The following is a 21738-nucleotide window of genomic DNA, read 5'->3' on the forward strand; positions in this document are numbered from 1 at the left end:
GTGCCATCCACGACCTGGTGAGCTCGTCATGCACTTCCGGGAAGAAAGGCACCAGGGTGGGGGCACTGAAAACCAGCACGCGCCCTCCCTTGAGAAACCAATCATCCTGCCTCGAGGGCTCGGGACGTGTGGTGGAGATTTCCACTCGGCCCTACCCTCTCAGTACTCAGCGGAAAGCATAGCTGTCATCTCCGGATCTAATTCAGGCTCCGCCACCGTCCCAGAGGGCAGCAGCACAGCTGAATCTTCATCTGACAGCTCTCCCTCCGATGCTGAGATCGACATCTGGTCAGGGGGAGGCCCACTGGATACCACTGGTACGCTCTTTGAAGAGGGCCCAGCGCGTTCCGTGGGTTTACGTCCTCTGGATCAGGAGATGCAAGAGGAGTGATGGTCCCCAGAGGGTTGGTTTCCTTTTTTGAAGGAAGCAGAGCCTGGTTCGCAGCTCCGAGATGGTCATCTTCCCACAGAGGGAAGATGACTCATCCACGAAAGCTACCTCAGCGGGTTTGCCCAGACACATGAGACAGCGTTCGTAACCATTACCCGTTGCCAGGTAACGACCGCACCCAGAAACGCACGGGTGAAACGGCATCCTTATAAGGACGATCCGTCATCTTTACAAAGATGCACCCATGAAGCTCTTTTAGAGAAATTTGCTCTTTAGGAAATGCTCTTTTAGTGCTGAGGCGCACAGGGGAATTGGCCGCTTGCAACACGACAGGGGGTAGTGCAGCCTGAAGTGTGCAATCCACTCGACGCTGGAACGACCACCGCTGAAGCGCCGTCTCGCCAACACACGAAGCTTCCGAGAGCGTGCTGAACTTGTAGTTCACAGCAGACACAGTTGAGCAGAACGATACTAATGCTCGGCTCCGAAGCGAAAAGCTGGTATGCATTGCACCTGCTGCCTTATTATACTCGTGCTGTGATCAGTGGCAGCTGGATGCAATAATTGCATGCCAATGTGCATTGGCTCGTTTAGTTTACACTCGAAGTAGATTGGTCTATCGAAGCGATATCCCATTTTCGTCGGTCACCGACGTGGCGTCGAGAGTGACCGACTAAAAGGGGACAACTCTTTCAGTAATTTAGTGGGTACAGGATCTAATAAACATGTTGTTGGTTTAGATGCAGTGATAAGTTTATTTAGCTCTTCCTGTCCTATAGTTGTAAAGCACTGCAGTTTATCTTTGGGTGCGATAGATAAAACTAAAGTATTAGACGCTGTAGAATCTACATTTGTTATTGTATTTCTGATGTTATCTATTTTATCAGTGAAGAAATTCATAAAGTCATTACTATTTAACTGTGAGGGAATATTTAGATATTTACAATGACCTCTTATATGTCAAAATATTTCTTACATGTCAAGTGAATTTTGGTTTCTCAGTTCACGACCCCTTTAAATCACTTTTCATGCATCATCAATGAAACCTCTACAATTTATTCCCAGATGGTCCAGGGACTATAAAAGTTTCCAGTAATAATACCTCAGTAAAGCTTGGTGAACGTTTGGAGATAACATGTCATGCAGACGGAAACCCTGAACCAACGATCGTTTGGTGGAAACAAGGGGAGACTGAACTCCAGAGTCAGAACCACAAGTTGATAATAAATAATGCTTCCTGGTCTCAGGCAGGTTGGTATTGGTGTAACGTAAGCAATCACGTGGGAAGCCAGCAGTTGAGAGTACAAGTCACTGTTGTAGGTGGGTAAATTAATTCATGATGAATTAGCTGTCTTGCCTAATCATTTTAAACCTGGCCATGATCTTTAACCTTTTTTTTTTAATGCAGGTCCTCCAAACATCCCCAAAATCCAGTTAAGCCATAGAGAAGAGCCCAAAGAAGGAGAGAGCATAAGCATATTCTGTTCTTTAGACGGCGGGCCAGCAGAACTGAAACTGTACAAACAGTCCCAAAGCATTGCGACTGGAGATCCGAACGAACCAACTGTGCTTTTAAACATCTCATCAATCCAAATAACTGATGCAGGGGTTTACACCTGTGAAGCAAAAAATGACTTTGGCATTGAGAGAAGCACAATCAACATTACAGTCCAAGGTGAATTTATTACATTCTGGAGATCATGCTTAGGAAATGTTATTGCATGGGAAGTCAGTTTGCACCTGTATCAGGGGTGATTCTAGGATTTTCATTTTAGGGGGGCTCAGCCCCCAATGAGGTTATATACAGTAGTCAACATTTGAAGTTGATCAAAAAAGTTAATCAAAGTTGTCCTAAGACAAGAACGGGTATTGTTTTGGTTTTAGGACAACTTTGATGAAAGGTTTTGATCCACTTCAAATGTTGACTACTATATACAGTCGTGGCCAAAAGTTTTGAGAATTACATAAATATTAGTTTTCTAAAAGTTTGCTGCTAAACTGCTTTTAGATCTTTGTTTCAGTTGTTTCTGTGATGTACTGAAATATAATTACAAGCACTTCATACGTTTTCAAAGGCTTTTATCGACAATTACATGAGATTTATGCAAAGAGTCAGTATTTGCAGTGTTGGCCCTTCTTTTTCAGGACCTCTGCAATTCGACTGGGCATGCTCTCAATCAACTTCTGGGCCAAATCCTGACTGATAGCAACCCATTCTTTCAATAATAACTTCTTGGAGTTTGTCAGAATTAGTGGGTTTTTGTTTGTCCACCCGCCTCTTGAGGATTGACCACAAGTTCTCAATGGGATTAAGATCTGGGGAGTTTCCAGGCCATGGACCCAAAATTTCAACATTCTGGTCCCAGAGCCACTTAGTTATCACTTTTGCCTTATGGCACGGTGCTCCATCGTGCTGGAAAATGCATTGTTCTTCACCAAACTGTTGTTGGGTTGTTGGAAGAAGTTGCTGTTGGAGGGTGTTTTGGTACCATTCTTTATTCATGGCTGTGTTTTTGGGCAAATTGTGAGTGAGCCCACTCCCTTGGATGAGAAGCAACCCCACACATGAATGGCGTCAGGATGCTTTACTCTTGGCATGACACAGGACTGATGGTAGCGCTCACCTTTTCTTCTCCGGACAAGCCTTTTTCCATATGCCCCAAACAATCGGAAAGGGGCTTCATCTGAGAATATGACTTTGCCCCAGTCCTCAGCAGTCCATTCACTATACTTTCTGCAGAAGATCAATCTGTCCCTGATGTTTTTTTTGAAGAGAAGTGGCTTCTTTGCTGCCCTTCTTGACACCAGACCATCTTCCAAAAGTCTTCGCCCCACTGTGCTTGCAGATGCGCTCACACCTGCCTGCTGCCATTCCTGAGCAAGCTCTGCACTGGTGGCACTCCGATCCCGCAGCTGAATCCTCTTTAGGAGACGATCCTGGCGCTTGCTGGACTTTCTTGGACGCCCTGAAGCCTTCTTTACAAGAATTGAACCTCTTTCCTTGAAGTTCTTGATGAACCTATAAATTGTTGATTTAGGTGCAATCTTAGTAGCCACAATATCCTTGCCTGTGAAGCCATTTTTATGCAACGCAATGATGGCTGCACGCGTTTCTTTGCAGGTCACCATGGTTAACAATGGAAGAAGGTTGATTTGGTTCATCACCCTCCTTTTAACATGTTAAGTCTGCCATTCTAACCCAATCAGCCTGACATAATGATCTCCAGCCTTGTGCTCGTCAACATTCTCACCTGAGTTAACAAGATGATTACTGAAATGATCTCAGCAGGTCCTTTAATGACAGCAGTGAAATGCAATGGAAAGGTTTTTTTGGGATTAAGTTAATTTTCATGGCAAAGGAGGACTATGCAATTCATCTGATCACTCTTCATAACATTCTGGAGTATATGTAAATTGCTATTATAAAAACTTAAGCAGCAACTTTTCCAATTTCCAATATTTATGTAATTCTCAAAACTTTTGGCCACGACTGTATATATATATGTATGTATATATATATATATATATATATATATATATATATATATATATATATATATATATATATATATAAGTGTGCAAGTTACTTCTAAACTGTAATACATTATAGATTACTTGTTACAGTTATTTAAAAGTAATTCCTTATCTTACAATATTACTGTCTCAGAATTGTAATGCGTTACATGACTCCTATATTACTTTTGAGTTTCTTTCACCAAAATAACTACAAAAGTAGAACGTAAAGGGTTAATTCACCCAAAAATGAAAACTGGCTTGTGTTTTACTCACCCTCGAAACATCCTAGGGGTATATTACTTTCTTCTTTCAGACGAATCCAGTCATATAATAATATTAAAAATTATATTAAAAATTATCCTGGCTATTCCAACCTCTGTCATTGCAGTCAGCAGGTGTTGCAATTGAACAGTCCACAAGTCGTCAAATAAAGCGCACGCATCCATAATAAAACATGCTTCACACGGATATGGGGGGTGAATAAAGGCCTCCTGTAGCATTTTTGTAAGAAAAATATCCATATTTCAAACGTAATAAACACTTTTCTATCACTTCTGCCATTTGTCATACGCAGAAGCCGTGCCGTTGGATGACGCAGCAGCGGCAACACGTATGCGTTGCGTGATTAGTGACGAACGCGGAGAGAGAACTAAACGCCAGTCAGGAATTAGAAGTACACACCGAAGATATGCAAAATGTCCGAGGATTTCGATATAAGCCAAGAGGAGATTGTTTTTCCTTTGCTAAAGTAAGGAAACTTTGCTTCCTTTGCTCCTGTTAACAAACTCACGACACTAGCATTTCTCAGAGGTGTGCGCACTGTGCATACGTGCTTGCGTCATCCGCCGGAACGGCTTCCGCCTATGACAGATACCAGAAGTGAGAGAAAAGTGTTTATTATGTTTGAAATATGGATATTTTTCTTACAAAAACACATGGATTCACTACGGGAAGCCTTTATTCACCCCCATGTGAAGCACGTTTTATTATGGATGCGCGCGCTTTATTTGATGACTTGTGGACTGTTCAACTGCATCACCCGACTAACAGCAATGATAGAGCTTGGAATAGCCAGGATAATTTTGAATATAACTCCAACTGGATTCATCTGAAAGAAGAAAGTCATATAAACCTAGGATGCTTCGAGGGTGAGTAAAACACAAGCAAATTAACAAATTTTCATTTTGGGGTGAACTAACCCTTCATTCTAAAATGACAAAATGTACTGCAGAGCATTCTACATCCAGCAGAGGGTGATGTGGTGTAGCATAATGACTGTGGGCTATCCAGGCTTATAACAATATAGCTTATAATAGGCAAAGTGAAGGCTCAAGACAGTGCAAGGAAGGATGACAGCCAGAATCACAAGCGATCCAAGTCTGTTAAAAGTAGGGTAGAGGTAAAGCGATTATCTGGCAATATCTGTGAATAGCTTGGGTTTATTCATATTAGACGCAACAGGACTATATGTAAACTCTAATGCCATGACAAGATGCACATACATCCATCTCGCGCATGTAGTCTGTAGTCTGTAGTCTGCCATCTTCACCCATTAGCCGCTTTTCCACTGGCGGGGCTAATAGCCTCAGACTAGAGACCTGCGCTCACGCAAGATTCTGTCCCGCGCCCGCCCGCTCCCGCAGAAATATATATTATCCGCTCCCACCTGCGACATTCATGTTTTGTCCCGCTTCCGCCCGCAAAAGCCCACATAAAAGTAATCTATATAGATTTTTTTTCAGCACATCAAAGAAATGTACATCAAATGGTTCTGTAACATCCCCTAAGATCCACAACATCTCAGCATAAAAACTCCCGATAAAATATCAGTTATTTAGGCTAAGCATCAACATTCACAAACCAGTTATTTTTAATAGAAAAGCAAGCATGGCTTTGGCATGGCAGAATGCGAGCAGCTCTTCCTTTGTTTTCATTAAAAGCTGACATCTCAGCTCATCGCGGTCTCATAAAGCTCTGTTAACCATAGACTTTATAAAAGCATATATTATATTAAATTAATATAATTTAAACTGATTACAATTCACCCCCCTCACAGTTTTCATGAAGCGGAAAATTAGCTATATAGAATGTTATGTCTGTAAAGAGGACTCGTACTTAAACTTATTTTACTTTTTATTGTTCTCATCAACCTTACTGAACTCCATCAACTCAACACTCACATCACTGACTGCGTGACAACATTCTAGCGTCAACATCACTGTCCATTCCAAACTCTTAAAGTGACCAGCGCTCTTTATATCTTATCAATGTAACAAACACATAACTTTTATTAAACACCAGATTATAAATCTAACTAAGCATGCAACATTTCCCCTCCCCTCCCAGTGAACTAAGTGTGAAAGAACGTTAAGTAATCCTGAAAGCGAGAAGGCAGAGTGTGCGATCTGGTAGGCCTGCCTTGTGATGGTTCAGATGGTGGTAGGGATGTTGCTTGCAGAGTCACTGGATGCTGTGCTGGGGGCAGAGGGTATGAAGAACTGAGCAGAGAGCAAGGGAGCACAGTGTCTCGGGTGTGATCTGCACCAGAAGGGCACGGTACTTTCCTAAGCCGACTGGCATGCCAACGGGAACCATCAGATAGCTGGAATGTAACTAGACCTAACTGCTTTTGCACCTGCTGGGGCTGTGACCAGAAAGTGTGGAGCTTGTTTTTCCGGTGTGGCAGCTGAACCCGCACCCAGTCCATTGGGAAGATTCTTGGAATCCGGGCCTTTTTCTTTGCATCGAATCTGCCCCGTGCTTTGAGCTGTTGTTCACGTACCCTGGCTTTTACCACAGGATTTCCACCATGAGAAGTAGGAGGGCAAAGTCTATGCAGGGGTAACTCCAGCTCTCGCCCCAGCATCAGTTTTGCTGGCGACACCCCAGTGGTGGCATGCTAAGCTGCTCTGTAGTGTAGAAGAGTCTGAGACAAGGCCTCATTGAAAGAGCAGCCTTGCGCTAAGTGGGCTCTCAGACCATTTTTTAGTGACTGATTGAATCTTTCTACGCCCCCATTCGACTGTGGGTGATAGTAAGCTGTTCGAATGTGTTTGATGCCTTTGCTTTGGATGTAGCTGGTAAACTCAGCAGACACTAGTTGGGGGCCATTGTCTGTCGTCAAAGTCCTTGGCAGGCCCCAGCAGGCAAAGAGCAACTCAAGAAAGTCAATGATGGAACTGGATGTGACCGAGCCCACAGATGTAACCTCCGGCCACTTCGAATGTAGATCATAAACTACTACAAGGAAACGCAAATGATGAGGCACGTCATGGAGTTCCCCACAGATGTCCAGCTGAATGTGGTCCCACGGTTGAGTTGGCCAAGGCAAAGACCCTAGTGGCACCGGAACTGGTGAGCCTGTTTTCCCGCTTACAAGACATGGAGCACAATCCCGAACAAGCTGTTCAATGTCTTTGTCCAACCCCGGCCACCATACAAGATCCCTACAGCGCTGCTTTAGTCTGACTATGCCGAGATGGCCCTCATGCGCCATGGTCAGCACTCGTACTCTGAGTCTAGCAGGAATAATGGCGCAGTGTCCACGAGTCAAGCATGTGTCATTCCAGCATGACAATTCGTGTTTCACTCTGGCATATGGCTGGATATCTGTTGCCACTTGAGTTGGCCAGCCATTCAGGACATACTCACGGACCGCAGATAGTGTGGAATCAGCAGCAGACTCCGCTGTGAGTTCCTACAAGGACACAAAGGCTGTCAGGGGTGCATGCACTAAATGAATAAGGTCCCTGTCCTCAGCCACCTGACAGAAGGCAATGGGCGATGACACAGAACGGGACAGCAAATCAGCCACTACATTATCTCTGCCTGAGGTGTATTGTATTGTAAAGTCATACTGCTGGAGGCGGTCATTCCAACGGTACATGCGCAGTGATTTGTGACCAGACCCAGAAGGAGACATAAGTGCACTGAGGGCTTGGTGATCAGTCCGAAGGGTAAATTTTCGGCCATAAATGTAGACATGCCAACGCTCGCAGGCCCATACACAAGCCAGAGCCTCCCTCTCTCCAGTTGAGTACTTTAGTTCGGTCAGGCTGAATGCGCGAGAAGCAAAAGCCACGGGCCGTTCGATGCCATTCTGGATTTGTGAAAGAACAGCGCCAGCAGCAGTAGCTGAAGCATCACAAGTGACCAGTGTGGGGCAGTCAAGACTGAAGTGTGCCAAGACAGGTGGGCTTGTCAACAGTTCCTTAAGTGTGCGCACAGCATCAAAACAGGCTGAAGACCAGGTCCATGGAGCATCCTTTTTTGAGCAGTTTGGCGGAGAGGGTACGTAATTGTGGAGTACTGAGGTAGAAAACGCATATAGTATGTTGTCATCCCTAGAAACGATGCAACCTGTGCTACGGATGAAGGCTCAGGCACCTGATGTATAGCCTCAATATTGGAGTGCAATGGCGACAGGCCCTCGGCTGAAACATGAAAACCAACAAAGTCAACCTCTGGTACTGCACATAAGCATTTCTCCATGTTAAGAGTCAAATTGTGTTGACTGAGTGCAGCAAAAGTAGTCCTTAAGCGCTGTTCATGAATCACTGCATTCGGGGCATGGACAATGATGTCATCAAGGTAGATGGCAGTGCCAGGGACACCAGCCAGTATAGTGGACATGATTTTTTGAAAACAGCTAGGGGCCGAGCTGAGTCCAAAAGGCATCCTTGTGTAACGAAATACGCCAGAGTGCGTAATGAATGCAGTAAGATTTCTGCTGTCTGGGTGGAGGGGAACCTGGAGATAGCCTTGACGGAGGTCAAGTTTGGAAAAAATTGGTGTGCCATGAAAGTGTGTAGTCAGCTCTTCGATTGATGGCAGAGGGTAGCGATCTGGGATCACTGCTTTATTGACAGACCTTAAATCCACACAAACTCTTAGTCCGCCAGATTTTTTCTTAGCCACTGTCAGATTGGACACCCATGGGGAGGCGTCAACAGGTTCGATGATGCCCTCTGCTTGCAGTTTCACAAGTTCTGCTGTGACTTCCTCACGCAATGCCAGCGGAATGTGGCGAAGTGGCTGAATGACTGGTTTAACTGTAGGATCCAAAAGAGGCTGATGAGTGAACGCAGCTAGGCAGCCAAGGCCTTTAAACAATGTTGGCCATTCATGTTGCCAGGGACAGCTGACAGTCAGAATTTGAGCTCCCTTATTGTCCAGCAGAGAAAAGCCCAGACTAATAAACAGGTCCAATCCAAGGATATTGTTGCCATGGTGTGTAATTTTGAAAGGGAAGTCGGGTAGGACCTTGTTGCCATACTGGACAGGCGCATGTACAAGGCCGATAACATCAATTGCAGAACTTCCATATCCAAACAGATTCAGAGAAGGTGGCTGAAGGGGCAAGTGTGTCAGGAAACGTTCATAAGTAGCCATATTGAGTAGTGAGACTTTAGCCCCTGTGTCCAGTAGCAGTGAAATACAGGAATCTGCTATAGTAACAGCGCATGTAGAAAACCCTGCTGAATTGGTATTTATTGAATGAATAATGGCAGGGGTTGTATTGTTAACACGTGGGTTTCGTTGTGTAGGAGCTTGAACTGGGGCAGACTGACAACATTTTGCAAAGTGGTTCAGCTTTTGACAGCGTCGGCATGTTTGCCCCCGTGCAGGGCAGTCAGGGGCACGTGATGAGTGCCTAGTGGACCCACAATTTCCACATCACCGATTAACTTGAGGACGTGCATATTGTATGTCTGCACTTGAAGATACATCTGCCTCTGTCCTGTAAACTTGTGTGCATTCTTGTATCATGTCCCCACGGCTTACACTTGATTCGTGTGATGTATTTAATTTAGCAGCACACTGTGCAGCAGACTCAATTTGAGAGGCCAGAATTACAGCTTTCTCTAAAGTGAGATTATCATCTTCCAATAACAGCCGCTCCCAAACGAGTGTATTGGTTGTTTTCTCAATCAACTGATCTCGTATCATCTCATCTGATAAAGCACCAAAACAGCACGGTTTTGCCAGTCCTCTCAAGTCAGCGACATATTGAGCAATCGACTCACCAGCGCGCTGTCTCCGCTGCCGGAACTGCAACCGTTTTAACAGGAGACTCTGTTTTTTTTTTCAAAGTGTCCTAACAGTGTAACAGTGATCTAACAGTGTAATCGCAGCGGCATAATCGTCCGCATCTCCGAGTGTGCGAAATACACGCTGTCCTTCGGCACCAAGACAGTGGAGGAGTATGGCCATTTTCCGCTTCGTCGAGACGCCATCGAGGCCCATTGCTAACAGGTAAGTTTCAAACTACGTTTTCCACTGCTCCCATGGGACCGTAGGTTCGCCAGGATGGGGCAAAAAGGGGTTCGGGGGAGATAGCGACAGCGCGGGGAATTCCTCAGCCATCCTTGTCGCCAATTGTTATGTCTGTAAAGAGGACTCGTACTTAAAATTATTTTACTTTTTATTGTTCTCATCAACCTTACTGAACTCCATCAACTCAACACTCACATCACTGACTGCGTGACAACATTCTAGCGTCAACGTCACTGTCCATTCCAAACTCTTAAAGTGACCAGCGCTCTTTATATCTTATCAATGTAACAAACACATAGCTTTAATTAAACACCAGATTATAAATCTAACTAAGCATGCAACATAGACCAAAATAATTTTTTAAACCAAAAAGTTCCACCCGCGAGAGGGAGATTAATTAAATAATAAATCACTAAACAAATATATCAGAAGCTGTCGTTTAGTCTTTATTTACAAACTAGGACACCACACGCGGCTATTGACTGACCACAAACAGTTTTTGATTCTTACGGTCTTGCTGTTTTTTTCAAATTTCATTTTGGGCTAAAAGTGTGTTGTAACGCAAGTGTTACTGAACATGTACCGAGTAAAATATTACTGAAAAATGATTAGTAATGCATTACACTACTGCGTTACAGCAAAAAGTAATCTGTTACTGTAATGCATATACATACGTGTGTGTGTGTGTGTGTGTGTAAATGTTTGACTAATGGGGTGGTAGGCGTATACTAAACTTATTGCAGTATTCCACTGTATTGCATAGATAGATAACATATAACTGAACAAGCCGAATACACCTCTCTCTCTCTCTTTCTCTCTCTCTCATGCACTGTACAAACACAACATTTTACTGTTTGCAAGTAATTATGCAAACCTCTTTGCCACATGCACTGGAATAAGTATTGCATTGAATGTTAAATTTTCAAATAAAAATGGCAACATGATCGTTTTATAAAGTTTGGATTCATATGTGCTTCATTTTCACTGGAGGAAACAGCTGTGGTGTGATGAGGGGTGAATGCAGCGAAAACTCAGGCTACAGTAGATGGGGAACCGATTGCTCCACCATGATATTTTGTAAACTGTATTTATGACAAAGAACTGTGCAGATGCAGATATTATAACAATCAGTACCGGTTCTAGGCAACTTAGGCGAACTTAGGTGGTCACCTAGTGTGCCACCAGCTGAAACGGGCGCCAATGAGCGCACACACTGGCACTGTATTTATCAGGTTGCGAACCAAGCTCTCCTTCGTGTCCTCCTGCACCTGAACGAACAAATACAAATCACAGTTTAAACGTGCATTTTGGGAAGTCGTGACCTAGTGGTTAGAGAGTTTAACTCCTAACCCTAAGGTTGTGGGTTTGAGTCTCGGGCCGGCAATATCTCGACTGAGGTGCCCTTGAGCAAGGCACCGAACCCCCAACTGCTCCCCGGGCTGCCCACTGCTCCGGGTGTGTGTTCATGGTGTGTGTGTTCACTGCTGTGTGTGTGTTCACTTTGGATGGGTTAAATGCAGAGCACCAATTCTGAGTATGGGTCACCCTTACTTGGCTGTATGTCACTTTCAAACAGAAAAAGATGTGAAAGAGCCCAATTCAGAAGCTGTGCGCAGTACAGCAGGAGATACTCAAAGCACTTGAACACCCAATTTGCCTCTTCTTGCTCTTGTACTGACAAATACATACAAAATAATATCAAAATACCCGTCTTGGAGAGTATCCTTGAAAACAAACAAACAACAAAAAAACCCTGCAGGTTATGTCTTAAGTGAAAGTAAACAGTGGAGAAAGAAACCGGATGTGCATCATTATAATGGATGCATTGTTTCTTAAAGTGACCGCGCCTAATTTACTAGCTGCTGTCGGTGTCCTTAATGTTAATCCAAGAAAATGAAAGCAAGAAAATCTCTCACTGCTCTTGACTGAATTACTTTGTAGTTTTAATGAGAATTAATCCACAGTCAAACCAAAAATTATTCAGACACCAGATATAATTTTTGATATTTTTTTGCTAGTGGGTGCAAGACACTATAGTTAATTTATGTAAGTGAGGATAGCAAAATAAAGTCTGTGACATATTATACCCAAAAATTCTCATACAGTGGTGAACTACCAGTGAAATTGATAAAAAAAAAAAAAAATTGGGACCAAAAATTATTCAGACACTTTGACCTGACCATGTTTTGCTTAAGTGTTTTTTCTTTAATTGCTAATGCAAACTTTTTACACCACAGACTGAAAAAAATTAAGCATTGCTTGGTAATTGTTCAACAAAGTATTGATAGTTGTGTAAATATTGTGTAAATAACAGTTATCTAAATCTTTGGTTGATTGTAATCCATTACACACCTTTCTTTTAAAGTTATCTGACATTCTCAAGATGAATTTGTTCTGACAGTTTAACTCCGAGTTTTTGTCATATTTTATTACCATTTTCTAAACTATAGCAAATAAACTGTGATAATGTGAGAAATGTTGAATAAATTTTGGTTTGACTATATATTTAATTTTTAGAGTGAAGACTATGCAGTGCTATTTTACATTTAATTATTTGTGTTCTGTACCTGGACAAGGTACCTACAAACTTGAAAAAACTTAAACATTGTGTAAATAGCACAAATAAATAAATAGAACGAACATACAGATTTAACAATTTAAATCAGGGCCCACTGGTACAACCTGCACCGGGGCCCCGCAAACCCCAACTACGGCCCTGGTCACTGGTATGTATATTTATATTAAATATGACATCTGTCATTTAAAATTATAGGCTAAACAAAATATGAACAAATCCGAATTGAACGTCTGTTCAAATTACACCAGAGTTTCCGACCATTACCACATTTAATCAGAAATTTAATCCTGCGTCGCAAGAAATCTGTTTGGGTCCCGCGGTTCCCGGGTTCGACTTCTATAGCCTGCCTAAACTTTTGGTTCCATAAACAAGTATCGCTGGGAACATTTTATGTCAAAACAGCTTACCATACTCCTTGAATCCAGTGTTCTGCTGAAAATGTATAGTAAGAAGTTAGCAGTAGCCTCTGACTGAACTTACTCCAAGGCACGGTTTTGTAACCAGCAGACATTGAGTAAGAAAGTCTTAGGTTAATCAAATAAAAAATATGTAGCCAAAGAAGCAGTGGCTTTTTTTTAGCAAATAATAATACATGAACAAAAAAATAAAAAAATATCTACAACACCGTTTTGCTGTGACTATATTGAATTTATAGCAGTGAGGATAGAATATTCCAGTCAGATTTATGTTTCTCAAATCTTGTTTTGTATTTTTTTTTTTTTTTTTAATCCAGCTGCCCAACATGACATCTGGAGAAAGCCAGATCTGCCTATGGCCATCCTGCCGGCTGCAGGGTCAGTGTCGCTGTTGACCGCTGCTGTACTGCTGATCCGACACTTCAGAAAGAAGAGCGTCTCCAGTGACATCACACTCGACTAAACTTTTACGTTTTTGAAATCTCTCTTATGGTCATAAAGGCTACATCTATTTGATTAAAAAATAAAGTAAAAATATCAATATTAAAAAATAAACTTAAAATATTTAAAAGTAGATTTTTATATTTTAAAAATGTAATTTTATTATCAATGTTGAAAAATTTTGGGCAAATACATATAAAGAATTAATACTTTTATTCAGTAAGGATGCATTCAATTGTTTTAAAGTGTCAGTAATGACATTTAACAGAAATACTAAGCAGCAAAAACTGTAAAAATAAAAATTAATAACTGAGCACCAAATCAGCATATTAGACCAATTTCTGAAAGATCATGTGCAACTGAAGACTGAAGTAATGATGCTGAAAATTCAGCTTTACCATCACAGAAATAAATTACATTTTAAAATATATTCAAACAGTTATTTTCGATTGTATTAACATTTCACAATAATACTGCTTTTACTGTATTTTTTACCAAATAAATGGAGCCAAATAACATTCTCTCAACACTGAAAACATTTTGACTGGTAGTATACATTTATTCTTGGATATATAAGCTTCAAACATATGATAAAATATCAAACTCCTTTGAGAGGTAGATTATGAACTTGCAAAATTAATAGGTCTGCACATGACTGCAGACAGTTTTTTTTTTTTTTTAGTTTTAAAGATTTATTGTTTTACTATATTCACTAAATTCATACTGTTACATGTAAGTTCAGATTAAATTTTGGCACAGATAAAAGGAAACTCTATGACGCATGCTGCTTTTCCTTTTCCTCTGCAAACAATGCAACAATAGATTTGGATTCTAATTTTTACAGGCATTGTTAATTCTCTTCCTGTTTCTGTTATCAGTCTAATCAAGCACGATTTTATCAGGAAGTTTCATTCCTGATACAACACTCTAGGTGTTGAAATGCAATACAGTGAGCATCTTGTACTCCAAAACAACAGCCAAACAAAAGCCATTTCAGAAGGTCTTGATTGAAATTGCTATTGTGGAAATACCAAAAGCTTTCATTATACCAGTATGCTGAAATTGGACTGACTACATTAACACAAAAGGAAAAAAAAAAAGCTTTCTAATGTTTTCCCTTGTCATTTTTCCTATAATGGCTGTGTAGAGTTAAGTAGGTGTTGGCTGAGCTCTAATGTCCCGAGAAATCTCTTATGTGCCTTCCTGAGATGGTCTGTGATCATGGCTTTTAGTTTAGTCTCGTTTAAGTCAATTTTCACCCCTTTTTGATAAGGATGCAGGAAGGGGACAAAAGCAATTATGTTTAGAAGTGCTCATAAAGTTGTGTAAATCAGTGTTATGGGCACTTCTAAGCACAACAGTTTATGACGCCCTTCCTGCATTCTTATCAAAAAGAAGTGAAAATGACTTCAAAAACAAGACTAAAGGGAAGGAAGGAAGGCACATTGGATAAGACGCTCTTGGCATGTTTTATTTTGGTTCTTTTTGCAGTAGTCAATTGTGTACAGTAAATCACACATCTGCTGGTGTTTATTCTTTTACTTTCATTGTTTATCCATGTAGCCACCATTAAATAAATGATTTCATATAGCAGATCCTGTGTAGTTTAGTGATATTCATTTAAATTTTTCCATTTTGCTTACTTATATTAAGCCGCTTGGTAAATCCAATGAAAATCTGGATCCTGAAGTAAAACAAGTGTTAAAAAATAAATAAAAAAAACATTTAAATGACTGGTTACCACAAAATTTTACTATATGTATTTTACTGTTTTATTCAGAATCATTCATAAGTTAATATCAAAACTAAATTAAACAACAAAAAAGGAAATTATAATGTAGATGGTCTGCTGAGGTTTTGCAGATTTTTGTCACAGTTTGATGCTACAGTATTTTGAATTAAATTTCTGAGTAGTAAATTTAAATTTAAGAAAAGTAAATTCTTTCTATATTTTTCCCTTTTAATAATAATAATAATAATAATATTTATGACTCAAAATAATACAGCTTAATAATAAGTGTTAAAAAAAAAAACTAAAACTACCTTCATCTACATTATACTATGTTGGTAAAGGTGGAGCACTAAATTTCACACTCCGTCTACTGGACATATGTGAGGTATACAAGACAAATAATAGCAAGGAAATATATTATAAAAAAATAAAATAAAAATAATAATTATCCACCATCAGTGTATATTAAACCATCAGTGAATGTCGAAAATATTACTGTTGCACAATTATTCAGTCAAACGGGTTTTGCATGAGAGGTGTACATTTTGAGATGGTATGTGTCCAAAAAAGTTGATCTAATATCTCAGAAATTAGATCGTATCGGTCTCTCAAATGTGCTGACATCATATCCTGCTCTTGTGATTAGCATAGCTGGGGAAGCCAAACTGTGAGATCATGATATTGGAGTAGCGGAGCGGCATGCTCCCGTAGATGTGTGTCAGCTTGTTGAGGCAGTAGGAGCGCTGCAGCATGTGCTCCGCTCTGTGCCACATGCCCACATACCCGCTGCTGGCTTCCTTCTCCAGATTCCGCATGTCTACGGGCTTCAGGAACACCCCGGAGGCCCGCTTGAGTTCGGACGCCTGTGAGAGTTGACGTGCCACGGCAAAGTTCATGGCGATGTCGTCACAGTTCTGCGTTTCGTCCACCAGAGCGTGCACTTCACCCGGCTGCTCTTGGAACAGCTGCAGGAAGCGCCGATGGAAGAATGCTGCACCCACTAGGATCATTGAATACCTACAGGAACCATAAAATTACATTTATTCTGCTGTATTGCAAAGCTGCACATTTAACATTCATAATATATATGGGTCAATGACATAAGACTGTCCACAATAAAGGAAAAATCTAGAAATAAATAAGTTTAAAGGGATACTCCACCCTAAAATGAAAATTGTGATTAATCACTTACCCCCATGTCGTTCCAAACCTGAAAAAGCTTTGTTTGTCTTCGGAACACAATTTAAGATATTTTGGATGAAAACTGGGAGGCTTGAGACTGTCCCATAGACTGCCAAATAAATAACAGTGTCAAGGTCCTTAAAAGTTTGAAAGACATCGTCAGAATACGCCATCAGTGATTCAACCGTATCGTTATGAAGCGATGAGAATACTTTTTGTAAGTGAAGAAAACAAAAATAACAACTTTATTCAACAATTCCTTTGCCAACACTCTCCTCTGTGTCTCTCCATATCACCGTATGCTCTTCTGTATCAGCCGCGCCACAGGGATGCACTGTTTCTACATGTATTTAGCTTTGATTTGAAAGAAAACAGCGCATCCTTGTGGTGTGGCTGATACAGAAGAGCATATGCAGCATTCAGTAATATGGAGAGACACAGAGGAGATTGTTGACAAAGGAATTGTTGAATAAAGTTGTTATTTTTGTTTTCTTTGCTTACAAAAACTATTCTCGTCGGTTCATAACGTTACGGTTGAACCACTGATGGCAGATGGACTATTCTGTCTATGATGTCTTTCATACTTTTCTGGACCTTGACAGTGTAAGTTACTTGGCTGTTAATGGGACAGTCAAAAGCCTCCAGGTTTTCATCCAAAATATCTTAAATTGTGTTCCAAAGACGAACAAAGCTTTTACGGGTTTGGAACAACATGGGGGTAAGTGATTAATGACAACATTTTCATTTTGGGGTGGAGTAACCCTTTTAAACCAATGTTATTATATATTTATGTTTAAAAAAATCTTTGTACAGTTTTCAAGTGTCCATTGAATTCCTTTAAGATGAACGTATCTTTGCAGATATCATTTATTTATAAATTCTTGGGGAGTCGCAGCACATGAAATTTACCAACCTGAACTAACTATAGCTTGATATAAAAATGTCAAATTATTTGAAGAGACCGAATAAATTAACAGACAGGACAAAACTGAACATGTCATTGATCAATATTTCTGAGTGAAAAAACTTTAGCCCTTATCTGTCAGGAATTGACTGGATTGTGAAGTGTTTGTTATATGACAGGTGGTGCAATGTGCAAAAGGAATTAAGATATTTTCAGAAGCAAAGTGAGTTCTGATTTATTCTTTCCTTCAGAATAAAATGCACCAATGACTCATGCCCAATAAATCCTGGAACATGTATTTTAAAAAGTTACTTTGACTACACTTTCACATTAACTCGGAAAAGCTGCATTAGTCGCAGTCTCACCTGTCGCCTCCACCTTCGTCTGGATCCTGAAGCTCAAAGCTGCCGTAGCTGTACACTCCGGATGCTGTGCTCACATGCTTACGTGGAACAAAACCCACAATCTGATCTGAGAATTGCTACAACACAAATTAAAAAAAAGATAAGTTAGGGTCTTTGACTCTGAAGAGAGTTTTTGAAAGAGCATTTAAAACCCAAGTAAAGCACAGATGAAGTTTCCTATTACCTTCCAGACAGAAAATGCAAAGCTGATATCAGGAACACTGACCAACGTGTCATCGTCTAGCATCAAAACAGCTGCCCAGGTGAAAGACAGTGAAGGTCAGTACAGTCTCACAGACAAGCACACAGTAAACACAGCTGCAATGACATAAAGGGATAGTTCCTGTATGACTTTCCTTCTTCTGTGGAAAGCCATTGTTCATCAATAGTGTTTGGTTACCACCTTTCTTCAAAATAATCTTCTTTTGTTTTCTGAAGATGAATGAATCTTTTGGAATCACATGAGGGTTAATGACAGAACAATGACAGAATTTTCTTTTTTTTTTGTCTGAACTGTCCCTTTAAAAGATCTCCGATTTGTTTGTCGTTTCAAACCCAAATGAAATACACTTTTTCTTTGTCCTATATATAAATTTGAAATATTTGAACCTTTTCCAAAAGTGACTGTATGATTTTGAGATCCATCTTTTCACACTGAGGATAACTGAGGGACTCATATGCAACTATCACAGAAGGTTAAAATGCTCCCCGATGCTCCAGAAGGAAAAACCATGCATTAAAGCGATAGTTCAATGAAAATGACCCCATGATTTACTCTCCTTCAAGCCATCCTAGGTGTATATGACATTCTTCTTTCAGACGAATACAATCAGAGTTATATTAAATAATTTCTAGGCTAATCCATGCTTTATAATGGGAGTGGATGGTAGCCCAAAATTTGAAGTCCAAAACATTGCACCCATCCATTATAAAAGAAGTCCACAGGGCTCTGGGGGGGTAATAAAGGCCTTCTGAAGCAATGCGATGCGTTTGTGTTAGAAAAATATCAATTTTATAAACTTTAATCTCTAGCTTCCGCTAACTGTGGTATGCGCATTCACGAGAGAGAGGCGTCCAGCGGATGACGTAGGACGTAGGCGTAGCATAAGGTCCGGTGAGAATAAATCTTGCGAGAAACAAGTTTTGTTCACAGCAAAGGAAAACCAGTGTCTTCTTGGCTTATATCGAAATCCTATGACATTTTTCTTTACAAATCCTTGTTTTGTACTACTAATTCGTGTTTTGCCTACGTCATACGCTGGACGCCACTCTCTCATAATCATGCGTACGACAGTTAGCAGAATCTAGAGATTAAGATTTAGAAAGTTGTAAATATGGATATGTTTCTTACACAAACGCATTGTGTCACTTCAAATGGCCTTTATTAACCGTGTGGACTTCAAAACAGTTTATAAAAGTCTCTTGTGGAGTATATGTAAACATCAGTTATATGAAATAGCTTATTCAGGACAGTGCTAAACAAAAAATAACATGCAATTTTATATGAGCTCTCTCATTTTGTTAACATTATTAACATATTTGCATATTCTGGATGGGGTATGTAAACTTATGAGCACAACCGTATTTCATATTTTTTCAGAATGTGTCCTGTTTCTTTTTTCTTTTTTTTTCCTGAGCAAAATACAATGACCATCATACATTTTTTACCCACTAAAATGTCAGGCGTATTTAGAACAAGAATCATTTGATGACATTAAAAGATTAGATTTAAGTTACATTACACTACAGCCCTAAAATACGAATTGTAATTTTAAATATTTGCCAATCTTTGCCACTATCTTTCAAACCACTAGGTAGGTTTTACCCATTTGTCACCAATACGTTTTTAATCATTTAAAATATGATAAAATTTAGTATGATCACTTTTTCTTTTATATATTTTAATAAGTATTTTAATATATTGTGATTCGTGACATTTTATTTTCACAAAAGTTATTTTAAACATTAAAGCAGACATTTAATATCCTTTTTATGTATATAAAATCACTTTTGTAAATTTAATTTGATGTGGACACCAAAATGGGACCTTTCGTTTTTTACCCATTTACAGAAGTGCTGTTAATCAGCACTGTCCCTTTTAAATGAATTCATATAATGAATATATATGTATGTACACTCATGTGTGTTTTAATTGATATTTTAAAAGATAATTTCTTTTCTTATGGTGTGCAATATGTCATTGGCTCTAAATGGAAAAAGGTGATTAGGTTAAGCAATCTTTGGGTCAGTGATCTGACGAGTCACCTCTCGTTCATGTAAGAATCACACACCCACCATCAGTCTTGATCTCGGGGTGTGGCTGCAGGCGATTGCGCATTCTGTTGACGCTCTGCTCTTTGAAGATGATGGGCACAGGGTGTGGGCCGAGGGCGTCCCACAGTTTTCTGGGCGGCGACTCGAGAGGGTTGTTCCACACGATGATGATGCACTGCAGGTGAGGCACAGCCTGATAATGGTTGAGGAGCTTGAGGAGAATATCAGTGCGGTTATAGGTTTGCATAATTATAGTGAAACTATCTTTGGGGTCCAGCAGAGAGAGTGAGTTGTTGGAGCTCTGCCGGAGCTTGAGGAGAATGCTGCGGTCCTCATTATTAGGCAATAAGAAGGTCAGAGAGACTCCGGCCAGCAGCAGCAACAGTATAGAGGCGATGATGAAGTGTGTCCGCACGCGGCCCAAAGACCTGCAGCAGCACCAACGAATCCTGATGAGGAGAAGACAGGAGCTTAAAGAGATGGCTTACTCACTTTCACAGTCCTGCAAACCTGTAGGATTTTCTTTCTTCATTAGAAAAAAAAAAGATATTTTTGCAGAATATACACACATATACAGCTCAAATAAATACATTAAAAAGGCACACTTATTCATCACACTATAACACACTAAACTTCAGGGACTCCAATTAGGAGACATGTGTTTGTGAAACTTTATCAATGCCTGGATTCATTGGTGGAATTTATTAAAGGGACACACTTTTTTTTTATTATTATTATTATAGGTATTAGGTAGATATATAACTGATGTGACCATTTCTTTGCAGGTTTTATTCCCCAAACGTACCAGATGCATTAAAAGTTTTTGTTTAATAGCCCAAATAAAAAGTTCCATATCGAGCAAACACGCCACACAAAGAGTAACGTGCCACTACTGCATGATAAGAGTTTGAAGTAACAGTTATTATTGTGTGATATTGAAGTAACAAATTATTGTGTGACTCATAAACATTCTGATGGATGCTTGTCGGCTGGAAGACTAGCAAACACTGCACGCGACAATTTAACGCATGCATTTAGGTAAGTAATATCACTAGATCTGTCATGACAGACACGTATGAGCAGATAAACATTCTGAAACAAGACGGAGCAACAAGTAGTACCTCATATTCCCATTTTACGAGATCCCAAAAGGAAGTTTACGTTCTCGCGCAGGCGCTCTGAGCCTATTATAGTGAACAGCTGTGAGTCGGTTCGTTGTAAAGAACCGGTTCAAACCGTGATTCAAAAGATTGAGGGTGGGGAAAAAAATATAGCTTTTATTTACTATTTCGACGAGTTTTTAATTAATAATTGTGTTTATTGTCGGTTTAGCGAGTCAACAATTTCCGAATGATCCCCTTCTGTCCGTTTCGTGGCAAAGTTCAACCAGTTCATTTAAAAGATTCGACTCAAATGAACGATTCGTTAACCTCGCTAATGTCTTTAAAGCGGAGAAAAGTTTAGCACTGGTGGATCCTTTGAGGTAGTTTTAATGTATCCCCATTTTATCCGCAACTTCACGATATTACAGAAACGCAGAGTTCTGTCCTGTAGAGAGCGGTAGTGAACCAGCGACCGAGCTGCATCACTGAAACAGCAAAATTTAGGCTGTATTGATGTGCGC

General features: G+C 40.3%; 2 protein-coding genes across 2 annotated transcripts in view; one reads left to right on the forward strand and one right to left on the reverse strand.

The window, feature by feature from the left end:
• cdc14aa (cell division cycle 14Aa) overlaps nt 1–1849 on the forward strand; it is a 38614-nt gene extending 36765 nt beyond the window's left edge. The window contains 2 exon segments of the mRNA XM_042717904.1: nt 1457–1711; nt 1800–1849. The gene's annotated coding sequence lies outside the window, so the exon portion shown is untranslated.
• A 12434-nt stretch (nt 1850–14283) lies between these two features.
• extl2 (exostosin-like glycosyltransferase 2) lies at nt 14284–21378 on the reverse strand. Its single transcript, XM_019119394.2, has 5 exons — nt 21236–21378; nt 20136–20563; nt 18025–18095; nt 17802–17917; nt 14284–16367 (listed from the first exon to the last, which is right to left on the reverse strand). The coding sequence occupies exons 1-5, from the start codon at nt 21238–21240 to the stop codon at nt 15974–15976; spliced, it is 1014 nt and encodes a 337-aa protein (XP_018974939.1). The 5' UTR covers nt 21241–21378; the 3' UTR covers nt 14284–15973.
• Nucleotides 21379–21738: the final 360 nt, after the last annotated feature.

Source organism: Cyprinus carpio, chromosome B2, assembly GCF_018340385.1.
Source record: "Cyprinus carpio isolate SPL01 chromosome B2, ASM1834038v1, whole genome shotgun sequence".
NCBI classification, from domain to species: domain Eukaryota; kingdom Metazoa; phylum Chordata; class Actinopteri; order Cypriniformes; family Cyprinidae; genus Cyprinus; species Cyprinus carpio.